This window comes from Polistes canadensis, unplaced genomic scaffold, assembly GCF_001313835.1.
Source record: "Polistes canadensis isolate GaletaPanama2010 unplaced genomic scaffold, ASM131383v1 scaffold_111, whole genome shotgun sequence".
NCBI classification, from domain to species: Eukaryota; Metazoa; Arthropoda; class Insecta; order Hymenoptera; family Vespidae; genus Polistes; species Polistes canadensis.
The window spans coordinates 377,337-391,085 of NW_014569658.1; the positions used below are offsets into that span (position 1 = coordinate 377,337).

Sequence of the window (13,749 nt, forward strand, 5' to 3'; positions counted from 1 at the left end):
TATATATATTTATTTAATAGTAATTAATATAATAAGATATCTGTGTTTATGATAAAAGATTGATCATGTGATTTCGCGTATTTAATAATAATAATAGTAATAATAATAATCTTACCTTGTTCATGATCCTGCCAATTTCATCGCCACCCATAAAATTTTCGATATCGAACAAAACTGATGTCAATGTAAAGTCAAAATCGAAATCTTTGATATACAAACCCCTTGAATAACCAACAACTACTGTCACTTTAAGACGAAACTCGTAAATCGTTGCTTTGAATGGACCAGAACCAAACAGCGCAAACATGTGACCGAGTATACCGGATATGTTGTAATTACCGGTTGCATAAAGTTCCGGAAATAGAAGATTTACGGAGATTGTTGGACCAATCAGAGAGAGTTTTGCACTTTCAATCAGGAATGATGATAATCCGTAAAGTGTCAAATCTGTGATAACGGCACTAACACTGCAAATGAAATGCATTATTAATTAATACGAAAACAACACATTGATCTATGTGCACGATAGAATGTTTTTCTTTTTCTTTTTTTTTTAAATCTTTACAATAACATCATTTTCGTTGAATTCATTTTTGAGAAGGAACAAAAAGAAATAAATCCTTTTTCGATGAAACTTATATTTAATTTATTATTAAAAAAAAAATAAAAAAATATGTATACATAAGATAAATATTTTATGTTGACACTAGACCGCGAGTTTAGTGGCAAGATATTTTAGAAAGTAACAAACTCGTAATTATACTAGCGAGTAATTCCTTTGAAAGCTATGAAATTCATATGAAATCAAAAACGTTACGTACTTTCCAATTTCCGGATTATCAGTGTCGATGCGAATTCCATCGAGATTGAATGGTTCAAGGGGTGGTATATCCAATTCCGGTATACCATAACGCATTCGTGAACGAAACTTCTCAATGAATCTACGAAGTTTAAATTCTAATCCTTTGGATGCTGCACTATCGACTGTCCTTCGAAGTATTATTAATGCGTATTACTCAATTAAAAGTTGCAATATTTATTATTATCATTATTATTATTTACTCACTAATTCCTGTAGTAGCTCTGGTCGCATTGATCAATAAATTTCTCGGTCTTTCCACTGCACTGACGACTAAAAGAAACAAACAAAACAAAAAAAACAAAAAAACAAGCAAAAATTAATAACAAGAAGTAAATTGAATTTTATGAATGATTAATAATAATAATAATAATAATAATAATAATATCGCAAATGTTAAATAATAATCTTTATCGCATAACAACCCCCGCAGAATTTATTCTTATTTTGATTTTATTCGAAAGCTATTTGAGCTGATATATTATATATTTATAAGCGTGTTAATAAGCGAATTAAAATCCAAATTAGGAAAATATATAATGTCAATCCTATAACGTAATTAATATTGTTCGATATATATTTACAAATTCATTGTCATCGAAATTGGAAACATTTCTTTTTTTTTTTTTTATTCTTGATGTTATTTGAAATTTTCTAAAAATAGGAATCATAATCACAATTATAGTATTATATAGATTTTTTTTTTGATATTTATTTTGATAAATATGAATGAAAATGAATAATGTGATTCTGCAAATAGAAATTATCATCCAAATGTCTCGTACTTTCTTTATTTAATTAACGAATATGTAATGTTTCTTGATAAATATGTTCGATATATCGAAATTGTAAATCACACCTTGTCGTTACATATTATTTTTGTAATTGTTTATTATTTTCATTACGAAATGTATACAAAATGACTCGAAGAGCAAAGGCCAGTGCGAAAAATGCCACTTTCCAACATGCAATTTGCGTGATCGATGCATTGACTTATTGCAAAATAATAATCTCGAGTCTAATGATTTAATAGTTTAACATTTCAAATTATTGCCAAACAATTTCATCACATTAGATAGTTTAATATAGAAGAAATACTTTCGAAAAAAAAATAATTTCCAATAATATTCCGAAGGGGTATCTGTCACATTCGCGTTTTGGTTTTTATTTTATTATTTTTTCAATAAATCAATGATCTTTTTTTCCTCGAGCATTACGTAATTTCAAATCGCAAGAATACTTTGATTGATTTTTTTTTTTTTGGTTTTGTTATGTTATGTCATTTTTATTTCCCTTCAATTAAATAAATAAAATCTATGAGGAAGCAAATTACACACACGCACACGGGCACGCACACATTTATACACACACGTGATTGTTTTATTCGGCACGTGTTTCTATTTGTATAAAAGGGAGGATCTATAAGCCGTACTAATGATCATATTTTTGTTTGTTGTTGTTGATCATAATGCACGCAACATACTGTAATCCGTAGCGGTATCGGTCATGCGATGCAACAGGTCTTTCTGTCGTTTCACGACTCTGGATACTGCAACAGATAGTTGCACCTTTGACTCGACTATTTGGGTCGTTATCTTTGACTAAAAATAATAAATCAAAATGTACATGTATAATATATAATATATATATATTTAGAGTGGTTCAAAGGTCACTAAAGTGGGGTCCAGAAAGGTCCCAACAATTTCTAAGATAAATCAAACCTTTCCTAAATGATTGCACAAAACTTTATTATTTTTTTTATAAATAATTTTTTTAATCTTACAATTAGATTTTTTTCGTAGTTTAACAATCTGAAGAAAAGAAATAGCTTAAAGGGTTAAATATAGAGAATAAATGGTATTTAAATGAATTTGAATTATGAATTTAAATTTAATTTAAAATAATTTACATTTACTTTTGTAAACGTTTAACAATATTGATGTTAATATAATGAGTTTTGTTAAAGATTAAATATTATGAAGAATTAATTAACTAGAGTTTAAATGAGAGAGATTTAAATTCAATTTCAATTTAATTCCAGATATATTTTGTAGAATAATTATAATAAATATTATGTTATAAAAATTATGAATAAAAATATGTTAAATGATATTAATAATTGGTAACATGATAATTATATCTTTGCTACAAAATTTGTATCTTTTAATCTAAAGAAATTATCATTAAACGAAGACGCGTTTCATTCAAGATGAATATTTTTCTAATTTTTCATGGATGACTAATTTGTTTCCAACACGAACGTGATAAAAAGAAAAAAAAGAAAGAAAAAACGAATCATATATTACGTACTGAAAAGAAAATTGTTAACGTTTGTACGAAGTATACCATAACGGTGTAAAAAAAAGAAACGCTATGAGTAATCGATAGATATGTAAATATTAATAAGCATTTTTTTTTGTTCATTTTACACACACACACACGTAATTATTTTTTATCATTAGAGAAATAGAGATAAAAGGAATAAAAGTTCGATATTTTCTATTAACAAATAATTGTCATCAAATGACTTCACTATAATATAACTGTCAACTTAAAAAAAACATGCTTGACATAATCTAAGCGTTTATAATTTATCATACAAAGAAAAATACAATTTTAATATCAACCACACAAAATAATTGACATTAATTTATTGAAACAAAATATTATTAACGTGATCTCTGCACGCTTAACTATTATTTATAATATATAATATTTATAATTACCAAAAAAAAAAAAGAAATTAAATTTGTACGTATATAAAAATTAATTAAGAAATTGGTGTTTCGACGATTAATATATATCTCAAAATAATATTGGAAATGATTTTATCTTCGTAACGATAGTTGAAACTAGTTTCATTGTATATAATAATTGTAAATGTGTGGGTACCGAACTATCAGATAAACGTAATTACAATACGTAATACGTGTATCGAGAGTAAATACATATATAAGATTTATATACTTATATATCTTGTGCATTCAAAATATCTAGAAGAAATATTTTCCAATTGAATAACTTTATTCCGCTTCAGTATTGTTACACAATGATTTCTGATATCGATCGATCTGTGTCTACGAGTTAAAATACATTTTTACATTTTACAATTTGTGGATATAAAAAATGTTATTATTATTAATATTAAATATTTCATCTCTTTTATATTTAGAAACAATTTTACACTTTAATAAAAAAAATTTAAAGTCATCGAGAATGAATGACAACGATTATTATGAACAAATAGATTGTTCGATTTTGTATTAATAGTAATAGATAGTAATCTATTTAACGATAATATGTTCATCTAATTATACGAGAGATCGTACGAGAAAATATTTGTAAAACTTTTTTCGATATCGTTTAATGTAAGTCAAACATCATAAATAAAAAAAAAAAAACTATTTATTTAATAATAATCCTATATATATATATATATATAATAAATGAAAAAAATATAAGATAGATAAGAACTTACGAAAATTGGTAGCACTAGAAGCAACATTTTCAATGCCACCTAAGATAATTGAAGGCACAGATTCGTTTGGTTGTCCTAGGGTTTGATCCGTGATGATCCATATCAGTAATGGAAATATAATAAATAATCTTCCGATCATTTTCAATCGCATGATAATTAATGTTCCTTATCAATTTTGATTATATCAAACGTTCAATATTATTATGATCGCGAAAACTCAAAACTCTTTTCCTATTTTTATTATTATTATTATTATTATCACAATAACAAAATAAAATCAAATAAAAACAATATGAAAATATTTCATAATGATCGATAACTTCGATCAAAATCGAAGATGTCAATTGATTATACGTGTGAATGAGATGTAAGAAAAAAGGAAAAAAAAAGAAAAAAAAGAAAATATTATGAAAAGACCTTGCAACGTTTTACAAGTTCTCGATTGGTGTAACGTGTTATAATAGTAAACGCATATGATGTTCTCTCGAAAGTTTCCAATTCAATACTGCGTTCGTTGCCAATCTGTGTAAGCCTTCTTACTGTCTCGTTATTTTGTCTCCCGCTCGAAATTACGTAGCTAGTTATGGTCTCGTATATATATATATATGTTTGTAGTATAGTACGCTCGATGAAAGCAAAACGAGGTATGAATAGCGGTCAAACTGCATGAACCTGCTGTCTTATACACGAGAATTCTTAAGTTAGATAAATAGATAGATAAATAGATAGATAGATAAATCGATCATTATCGATTAAAACGTTAGAATCTTTACCTATACGAATATAATGACACATTATTGTTATATTTTAAATGTTGCGTTGAAAAAGCTTTTCATATTTTTACAAGTTGACGTGAACAATTTTTAAGACAAAATTGTTTATGAATTTTGAGCAAAAAAAAAGAAATAAAAATGGACGTGGATTTTGTTGTTTGTTTATAAAGCATATTGGTTTGTAACAAAATCAAGAATTAATTTGTAATATAATGTAATTTTTTGTATTAATAATAATGTTTAAAATAGTAATTGATTTTTTTGAAAAACTTTGTAACTCATACTATATTATAAATTTAATTTGTTTGTATATTAGTTTGATAAAATTGGATAAGTAGTAATTGGGTTTTTGTTTTTGTTTTTTTTTTATATATGACGAATCAAAGATAAATAAAAAACAAATGTGGGAAAGGAAAACAAGAAGAAAATATCAATGGGAAATGAGAGAATTGTTGACCGTCACGGAAGTCCATTGTATTTTTACACAATTTAATCTCGTTGTGTTGCATAAAACCTATTCGCTTCGTCCCCCTTTTGTTTCCAGAAGAACGAACTCAAAGGTAGAACCGTGTTACGTTGAATTTCAAGTAAAACAAAAGCCCCTTCCTTCCTTCCCCACCATGTTTGAATAAATTTAATCAATTGTACATTTATTTTTCTAAAATTAATTAATTTATTGCTCTGTATCAGTAATTGTTGCAATAATTCTAATTTCTAATCAGTTTAACAAGTTACGATAGATTACGCATAATTTTCAAATTTATGATGTACGAGTTATGGTTAAATAAAAATGTAATATATATTGCATGAATTGTAAGACGCATATGATTTAACTTTAATTTGTAATCGAGTAAACCTTAAACTTGTCGATTCATCGCATTACGTTTAAGATCTTACAAGAAACTAATAGTTTAATTAGGTCAAGTTATACAGGAAGCTTTATTCGACTGTCAATAATATGAAATTGAGTAGATTTAGTTTGAATATATCAATGTTAAAAAAAAAATACAAAATTACAAAAAAAAAAAGAAACTCTGGTCTATTCGCAAAATTATATATTTTAATAATAATATTAATATATCACATCTTATATAATTATATTTGTAATATTTAATCATAATTGTCTCTTTTTTTTTGTTACGAACGATTAGATAATTGCGTTTGAAATGATCTCGGATAATACCATGGATTTAGCGCATATGGTGGTCTTTGAAATGTGGGATTAAATATTATGGCTCTTGCTGCTATTGGTTTAAAAGTTGACGCAGAGTTCACCAGAGTACAAGACAAAATTGTTAGAATCGTTAGAACGGCAATAGTCAAGAACTTTCTCAGTGAAATCTGAAAAGAATGTTTTAGCCTTTCGTTAACTCTCACTTGATGCGTTCCGTGCTATGTATTTCGATACGTTAACAAACAAAAATTGATTTAACGATTAATAAATTAATTCTCACATATACATATATATATATATATATATTTAATAAATTAAATATATTCCTGTGTGTGAAAGATTTAACAATTTTATTTTTCTTATATCGTTATTAAAATATATATTTAAATTTAATATTTATATAATTTTATTAATAAATCTCTTATATTCGATTTTAAATGATTTAATATATTATATTTAATCACTTGCGAACAACACACCATACGTACAAATTAACTTTCTCTATCTCGCTTCAATCTATATGCTTCCCACTTATGGGAACTGGCAATATAGTATCCCTATACACAGATAATATATAGTTTTTTAAATATTAAAACAAAAGAAAAACTCGTCAGACAGTGCGTTGTAAGAGTTTAAATATAAAAACAACATTCTTATACTGTTTTTGTAGAGACACGTAATAGATATTAAAGTTTGATTACTCTTTCGGGACAATTATACGTTGCGTTCTTCGTGTGCGTTGAAAAGTCATCGACTTTCTCTCCTTATCATTTTCTCTTTTCAATTTGTTCTTTTTAATCCTTCTTTCACTTTTACAAAAAAAAAAAGAAATTATTTCGATCATTTACGAAAAATTAAATGTGACAAGATTAAATATGATTCATAAAAGAAATTGTGAAACAACATCGATCGCAAAGATGTTAATTTAATAATTAAAATGAAAAAAAAAAAATGATTATTTTAAAAAAAAAACGTATATATAGAAAAAATATATCAAACGTACAAAATCGTATTTCAGATATATCATTGAAAAATCAATTGTTTCTTTTTGTTCCGATTTATATCTCTTATGTTTGATTATATATTTATTCTTATTTGTTATAATTCGTATTATTGCAGTTGCAATATATTTATCACACGCTTAATGAAACAAAATAAAAGTAACAAATGTTTATTGTAACCGTTAGTAAATATATATATATATTTACGTATCGTTAAAGTGTATATTTATCGAATTTAAAATTCTTCGAAGATACACACGATAGAAGATGCAACTTGAATAATGTATTAATTTTTATACGTATTTTACCATGGTAATTTTTGTCTTCTCCGGAAGAAACTTTTCTTAGTAAGCACACAGACGTTGAACAAATTCTTCAATTTCTTCTTCTTCTTCTTCTCTTTTTTTTTTCGTTTCTTTTCTTCTCTATGATTACTTCTACGAATATTTATTACGAACGAATTTTGCAGGACTTTTATACCTGCAATATAATCAGTTGATTTTTTGGTAAGTAGAAGACTCCTATTTAGGTCAATACCAATACTTTTGAAGGAATATATTATGTATATTTACTACGTACATTACAAAATAATCAAAGTGGGAGGTTGTTTATGTGTAGGAAAAAAAATAGATACGCCGATACTTTCATTTAGATTCGCCATTTTGTCTCGTCCGCGATTTCAATTTTTATCGGTTTGACATATTGTAATCAGAGAAATGGTAAATACTATTGTCTCTCTAACGAATTTGAACGCGATCTATTATTAATATAAATAAAAATTTATATTCCAAAATTTTATTTGAAAGAAAAAATAAAAGAGACAATCGATGTATAAAATGAACAGAAAAATTAAGCAAATGTTTTTTTTAATTTCGTTTGCATCGTTGTGATAGCTTAAAATAAAATTATATATTTATTGTTAAATCATTAAAACACACATACAAGAAATCATATGTTCGCGTGAATATATCATTTATGCAACGCGCGCTTTTCAATACGTCGATTGAATATGAAAATATGCTATGATGAAGATTAACAAAATATATTTACTTTTCGAACAAAGTATTTTTATTAACACTGCTTTCAATTTCGTTTGTAATATCAACATTTTATTCGATATTTACAATTAAATTTTTCTTTATTTTATACATACAACTAAAAAACTTAGATTATTAATTTAAACCTAAAAATTACTAAAATCTTAACATTTTATTTAACATTATTTATGCAATTTTTTCATTTTTTCCAAGTAAACTTATTTGATGAATAATAAGGAACAAATATATATAAATAATAACAATATTATTTTCTTATTTGTTACCGCAAAAATTTGGCAATCTAGAGAATAATATCTAAACAATAAAATATTGATGATGCCTTGACATACTTGAAATATATGAGACGCATGATGTATACAAATCGACTTTTTGATTTTACTTTTAATGTGATCGGCAAGTAAAAAATAAATTTTATATAAAATCGATGATGCCAATGAACGTGTGTTAAAAAGACAAAATCAAATTTCCAGATAAATCATCTCGTTCTTTGAATTACCGCTAATATCTTATTTTTTTATCTCGAAACCATTTAATATTCACTAATGACATATGTATGTTGTGTTTCTTTTTACGGCATTTACGTTAAATGTTTTTGCTCATTCTTCTGATTCATCCTGATCATTATTATGCGATTTGTTAAAACACTTTAAATCGATGATTCATATTTTACCGTAAATTAAATATCAATACGTGATGTATAATTAAGAATTATACATACATAAAATTTATTCAGAAATCTTCCATTCATCTGGAATATTTGTCTGTTGTAATTTACAATTGATATTGTTATATTAATTAATCGGAATATAATTGCTAAAAAATATATTCTATAGTTCAACGCTTTTCTTCTTAAAAAAATTGTACATAATCATTATTCAACAAGTCAACAGTTACTGTTTAATGAAAATACAAGAGAAAACTTGCATTTTTACCATTTTTTTTCCTTTTCTCGTTATGTTAAATTTGATTTTTTTTTAATATATAAAAATAATATAATTCTCCGACTATATTAATCGAGACGTCAATGAAAAATTAAAAAGTCTCTTTACGATAGAAACATAATATATTAGATAATATATCGAAACTATAAAATCTATTTTTAATTGGAAAAATACTTATTGTAAATGAATGTTATGATTCAATACATCATCAGTAGACATATCGGCTTCTGAATAACTTTGAACAGTTGTTTCTTCGTCATTTTTTTCTTGTACATGCTCGTTTTTAGATGAGAAATGTATTATACTATATAAAAATAAAAAAGTTAGTAATATAACGATAATTCCAAGTGAAAGAAACGTGAATATTAATTTTACTTACGAGATCAATAAAAGCACCATAATTTGAGTAGTAAATGTTAACCAATAAATGGAACTAGGAACTGTGTTAATTGTTAAATTATAAAGTTGAGAATATAAAATACCACTGAAGAGAGGTACTGCATTATCGCAAACAGATAACATAGCGAATACTTTACCTAAATCAGATGTTTCCAATTACAAATATATCACTATATTTTAATAAAATATATATTACATTATAAGTACCTCTTTCTTCTACAGGAACAAGTTTAGAAGTCATTGATCTTAATACCGGTGCAACGATAGGTCCTAAAGCTGCAACAGCCGCTCCTAAAGAAAAGATCAATATTTAATCTTAAATTATTCAAATATAAAAACATTTTAAATATCACGTACCAACATAAAATAATTTTGGTACAGAGGCTAAAGCAAAAATAATTCTGGCACTTGCATGCGCTATAGCACCAACTGCAACGATTAAAGTATCCCTCATTCCAATTAATTTACTCATTATAGGAACACCAATAAGCATAGCTAGAAATAAATGATATGTTTCTCATTAAAATTTCTTAAAAAACCAAAGAATTAATAAATATCAATTACTATTAGAATTTATGTGTGACTAACCTATTACAAAAAGTGTAGATAGAAATGTTTTGAATTGACTGAAGTCTGTGACACCCCATTTAAATTTTAGTTGTGTATAAAGATAGCTCATAGGTTTCTCATCTCTTTGGAAAGTGTATAGCGCCATTGCTAATAGTAAAATCCAAAGATAAGCTCTTCTATGATTTTCTCTTTTTTTCGTTAGCGTTTTAATTGTTTCTTCTACGTGCTTTTTGTCAAAGAAATCTATGAAAGGATTATCGTTCGATATTTGTTGGCGTTGTTGGGTTTGCCATTCAAGATTTAGAAAAGAGTAGATAATAGCAATGACGAGTAGAGCAGCATTTATTGAAAACATTATTCCATGAGAGGAATTTACGACGTTTGTGAATAGATAAGAACCCAAGGCTACGCCTAGAAAATTAGACAAAAATAGTATAACACAAAAATTCTTTTCTACGGGGAAAAGAAATAAAATAAAATAAAATAAAACGATTTTTAATTTATTCTTACCGGTAGGCATAGTGCTAAGATAAATAATATCGAGTATAGTGATCCTTAGAGTCCTCTTTTCAACTGTCGTTATATCCGATATGTATGAAAAACAACTGGCAAATATAGCAACATCTCCTCCAAGCATTCCCATAGGTAAACTCGCGGTATATATCACCATGTTTAAATTCCAAGAACTAATAAACGAATTAACAATCACCATAAAAGAATATAGAAATTTTCCGATCAATCCTATAATCAATGGCAATTTTCTACCGTGTCTGTCACTCCAATTTCCGAAAAACAATGCTAAAATGATCGGTACTACGTGACCAGCAATATTGTTCCATTGATGAAATTCCGATACGGTCACCTAAAAAAATGACACGATTTAATTAATTAATAATATAGATTTTTCTATCATTTGATTAATTAGTATTTTTTGAAAATAATAACTTACTTGAACTTCAGTTTTTAAAGTATTGTTAGACTTCAAATCTGCACATATCTCTTCTGATAAATTGTGATCTACTCTGCAGGCTTTGTATATAAAAAAATCTTGCTCCACTACCGAAGTTATCATAAAAGCCATCATATAAAGCCACATTGTTGGTTCCACCGAAATTAATTTTATCCATTGGAAATATTTTGTGCAAAATTTGCAACTGTACTTCGAACTCGTCGATACCATCTGCAAAAATTTCGATTTAAATTTGAAGAACCCGGGAAAATATTGGTTTTTAATTTCGTTTGAATTTATAGATGTATTTCATCTATGAAACTTGCTCGATATATTGATTTCATAACATTTTTATCTCTACTCTTCATTTTTATCTCTAATTAATTTTACAAGATAATATATATAATAGATTAAAACATATGCACAAACATTGAAACAATAATTTGATTCGAAATAAAGTGAGATCACACACACATTATTATAATAAATAATAAAAATATAAAAAAAAAATATATATATATATAATAAATATTAATTATTTTTATTTAAAAAAATATAAATTCTTACTTTGAATTCTATGTCTTCCATGTTCACTCTTCCATTTATTTATACACCTAAACCAAAGGACAATATCAAAGATTTACGTACGGGTACATATCCAATTCTGCAAATATAGCTGTTTTAAGCAAATAGTTTAACTCTCCAGTTACATCTACATTCTTCGTCTGTCCAAATGAAAATTATCAAGTCGATTCGCTCATATTATTCATTCACATTTATGTTGCTTATCATCTTTCATTAATGTCTTATTATGTGGCCAATTTTTAACTACTTTTATAATTACTTTTTATTCTCTTCAATCAACAACTCTTATCACTACTGTCAAGTATATGGCAATCGATAAATAAAAAAAAAAAACATATAATAACAATATTTGTATTCTTTTTTGTTCTTATTTTTTGTCTAACAAATTTGTATGTATAGTATCATGTGTTTAATATTTCTTTTTGAACGTTATCCAATTCATTAATAAATATAATTAATACTTGTAAATAATTACACATTATTGAGAAATCTACTTATTTAGGAAGTGTTTTAGATTTATCCTAAGTATTCTTTTCTTTCTTCGCACTGACATTGCAATTACTATTATTGCTATCATTGGTTTTAATTTATGTATTATACATTATTATTTATTCTCTTCGTCGTGTAGCAGAATTTTTAAAAGCTGCTAGTATAATAGACTTTCTTTTGCTATTTGTCTTTACCATTTTTCTTCATAAGATTCATACACAGGTACACATGTTTTTTACAATTTTCTAGGAAAGAAATAAATTGGTAAAAATGTGTATTTATTTTTAACGATTTAACGAATTAATCTTTTTTTACGTACATTTTTGTGTGAGCTATTTAATTCATTTCGTTCATACAATGATGTAATAAAACAAGTTAAGATGAAAAACATTAAATGCAATATAGCATTCTGTGGATATAAATGAATCAACAACAAGATAAAATAATCTATTTACGCAATTGAATCGTGTATGATAATAAACATAAGTTTTCTCACAGGTTCATTTTTTTAACACTTAGAAAACTATTTGATAATAATGTTATATATTACTGTTTAAGATTAAGGTTATGATTAGCAGCTGAGTGCTGCCATCCTAGATCGATAAAAACTTTCTGAAAATAGGAAGCACGAGGAATGCAAGCAAGTTTTTTGGCGGGAAAAATATTATTAAATGTTAAATAATTATTATATAAATAAATGAGATATATAATATCTATAGACAAATAAATACAAGACAAATTTTATTATTTTTCTTAATCACTATAATCTGTAAATAAAATTATTTTGTTAATGGATTGTTAAAAATACATTATTTAGAATGATTTTCTTTTATTATTGTTAATTGAAACTGAAATTCATAATCTCTAAACAGAAACTACAGTTCATAGTTTTTAAATAGAACTTAAGTTAATTCACTTCAAGCTTAATATATTATCACGTGATTTATGTTACTCTTAAAAAACAAATATTGCACCCTAATAACCACACAAATAAATCATCCTTTATCATTTCTAACCTCTTCAAATGAAGTAAATTTATAGCGTGGATATACAAATATATACAAAAGTAAATATATATAAATATATGCATACAAACATACCTATAGTAATATGTGTAGTTTGTTTATAATTCAATTAAGTTGATAAAAATCCCGAATCACCATATTCTCTGATCAATTTATTTACAGGAAGAAATGTTCAATCTTATTGCATCATTTCGTCGATAATTATTATTACTTATTCTTTTATAATCGATCGTTAGCACGCATATACTACAAACATTTCACTAAATGATTTACTATGATTTATATTTTCTATATATTACAGCGATCAATTTCAAAGCTTTTATTAATAGATTATTTTAAAGGAATTTAAAATTGTTAAGCACTTGTTCCATTTAAGTTTTATTGACTGTTTTTTAAATTTCCCAACGGTAGGAGCACAGTTAACGAACCTTAACAGCAGAAAAAATTA

The 13,749-nt window shown here is 25.8% G+C and overlaps 2 protein-coding genes across 8 annotated transcripts in view; both read right to left on the reverse strand.

Annotated features, from left to right (window-relative positions):
* The window catches only part of LOC106787721, a 5,084-nt gene extending 393 nt beyond the window's left edge, over positions 1 to 4,691 (reverse strand). Inside the window, exons 1-5 of one of the 3 annotated variants that reach the window (XM_014750327.1) lie at positions 4,338 to 4,691; positions 2,343 to 2,408; positions 1,067 to 1,132; positions 822 to 984; positions 116 to 467 (exon numbers count right to left, since the gene is read on the reverse strand). In XM_014750327.1, the coding sequence (XP_014605813.1) occupies positions 116 to 467; positions 822 to 984; positions 1,067 to 1,132; positions 2,343 to 2,408; positions 4,338 to 4,488 (798 nt within the window). In that variant the 5' untranslated portion in view covers positions 4,489 to 4,691. Of the gene's footprint in view, positions 1 to 115; positions 468 to 821; positions 985 to 1,066; positions 1,133 to 2,342; positions 2,461 to 4,337 lie in introns of all 3 variants that reach the window. The other 2 variants (XM_014750329.1, XM_014750328.1) reach the window with 2 other exon arrangements.
* Positions 4,692 to 8,372: 3,681 nt separating this feature from the next.
* On the reverse strand, positions 8,373 to 13,667 carry LOC106787710 (proton-coupled folate transporter). 5 transcript variants are annotated; one of them, XM_014750310.1, is made up of 9 exons: positions 13,377 to 13,667; positions 11,770 to 11,816; positions 11,203 to 11,433; positions 10,764 to 11,115; positions 10,272 to 10,664; positions 10,041 to 10,178; positions 9,891 to 9,974; positions 9,664 to 9,820; positions 9,293 to 9,588 (listed from the first exon to the last, which is right to left on the reverse strand). In XM_014750310.1, exons 2-9 carry the CDS (start codon positions 11,788 to 11,790, stop codon positions 9,459 to 9,461), a joined length of 1,506 nt encoding a protein of 501 aa, XP_014605796.1. In that variant the 5' UTR covers positions 11,791 to 11,816; positions 13,377 to 13,667; the 3' UTR covers positions 9,293 to 9,458. The 5 variants fall into 5 exon arrangements, with proteins under 5 accessions (XP_014605799.1, XP_014605796.1, XP_014605797.1 ...); XM_014750313.1 differs by lacking the exon at positions 13,377 to 13,667 and having other exon boundaries at positions 8,373 to 9,588; positions 9,664 to 9,724; positions 11,770 to 12,167; XM_014750311.1 differs by lacking the exon at positions 11,770 to 11,816.
* Positions 13,668 to 13,749: the final 82 nt, after the last annotated feature.

Bases quoted from the DNA above. Each gene is read 5' to 3' on its own strand.
- LOC106787710 (XM_014750310.1), bottom strand. From the start codon at position 11,790: ATGGAAGACATAGAATTCAAA. The intron at 11,434-11,769 runs GTAAGAATTTAT...AAATTTTTGCAG, and splicing joins TGGAAGACATAGAATTCAAA to ATGGTATCGACGAGTTCGAA. The intron at 10,665-10,763 runs GTAAGAATAAAT...CTAATTTTCTAG, and splicing joins TCTTAGCACTATGCCTACCG to GCGTAGCCTTGGGTTCTTAT.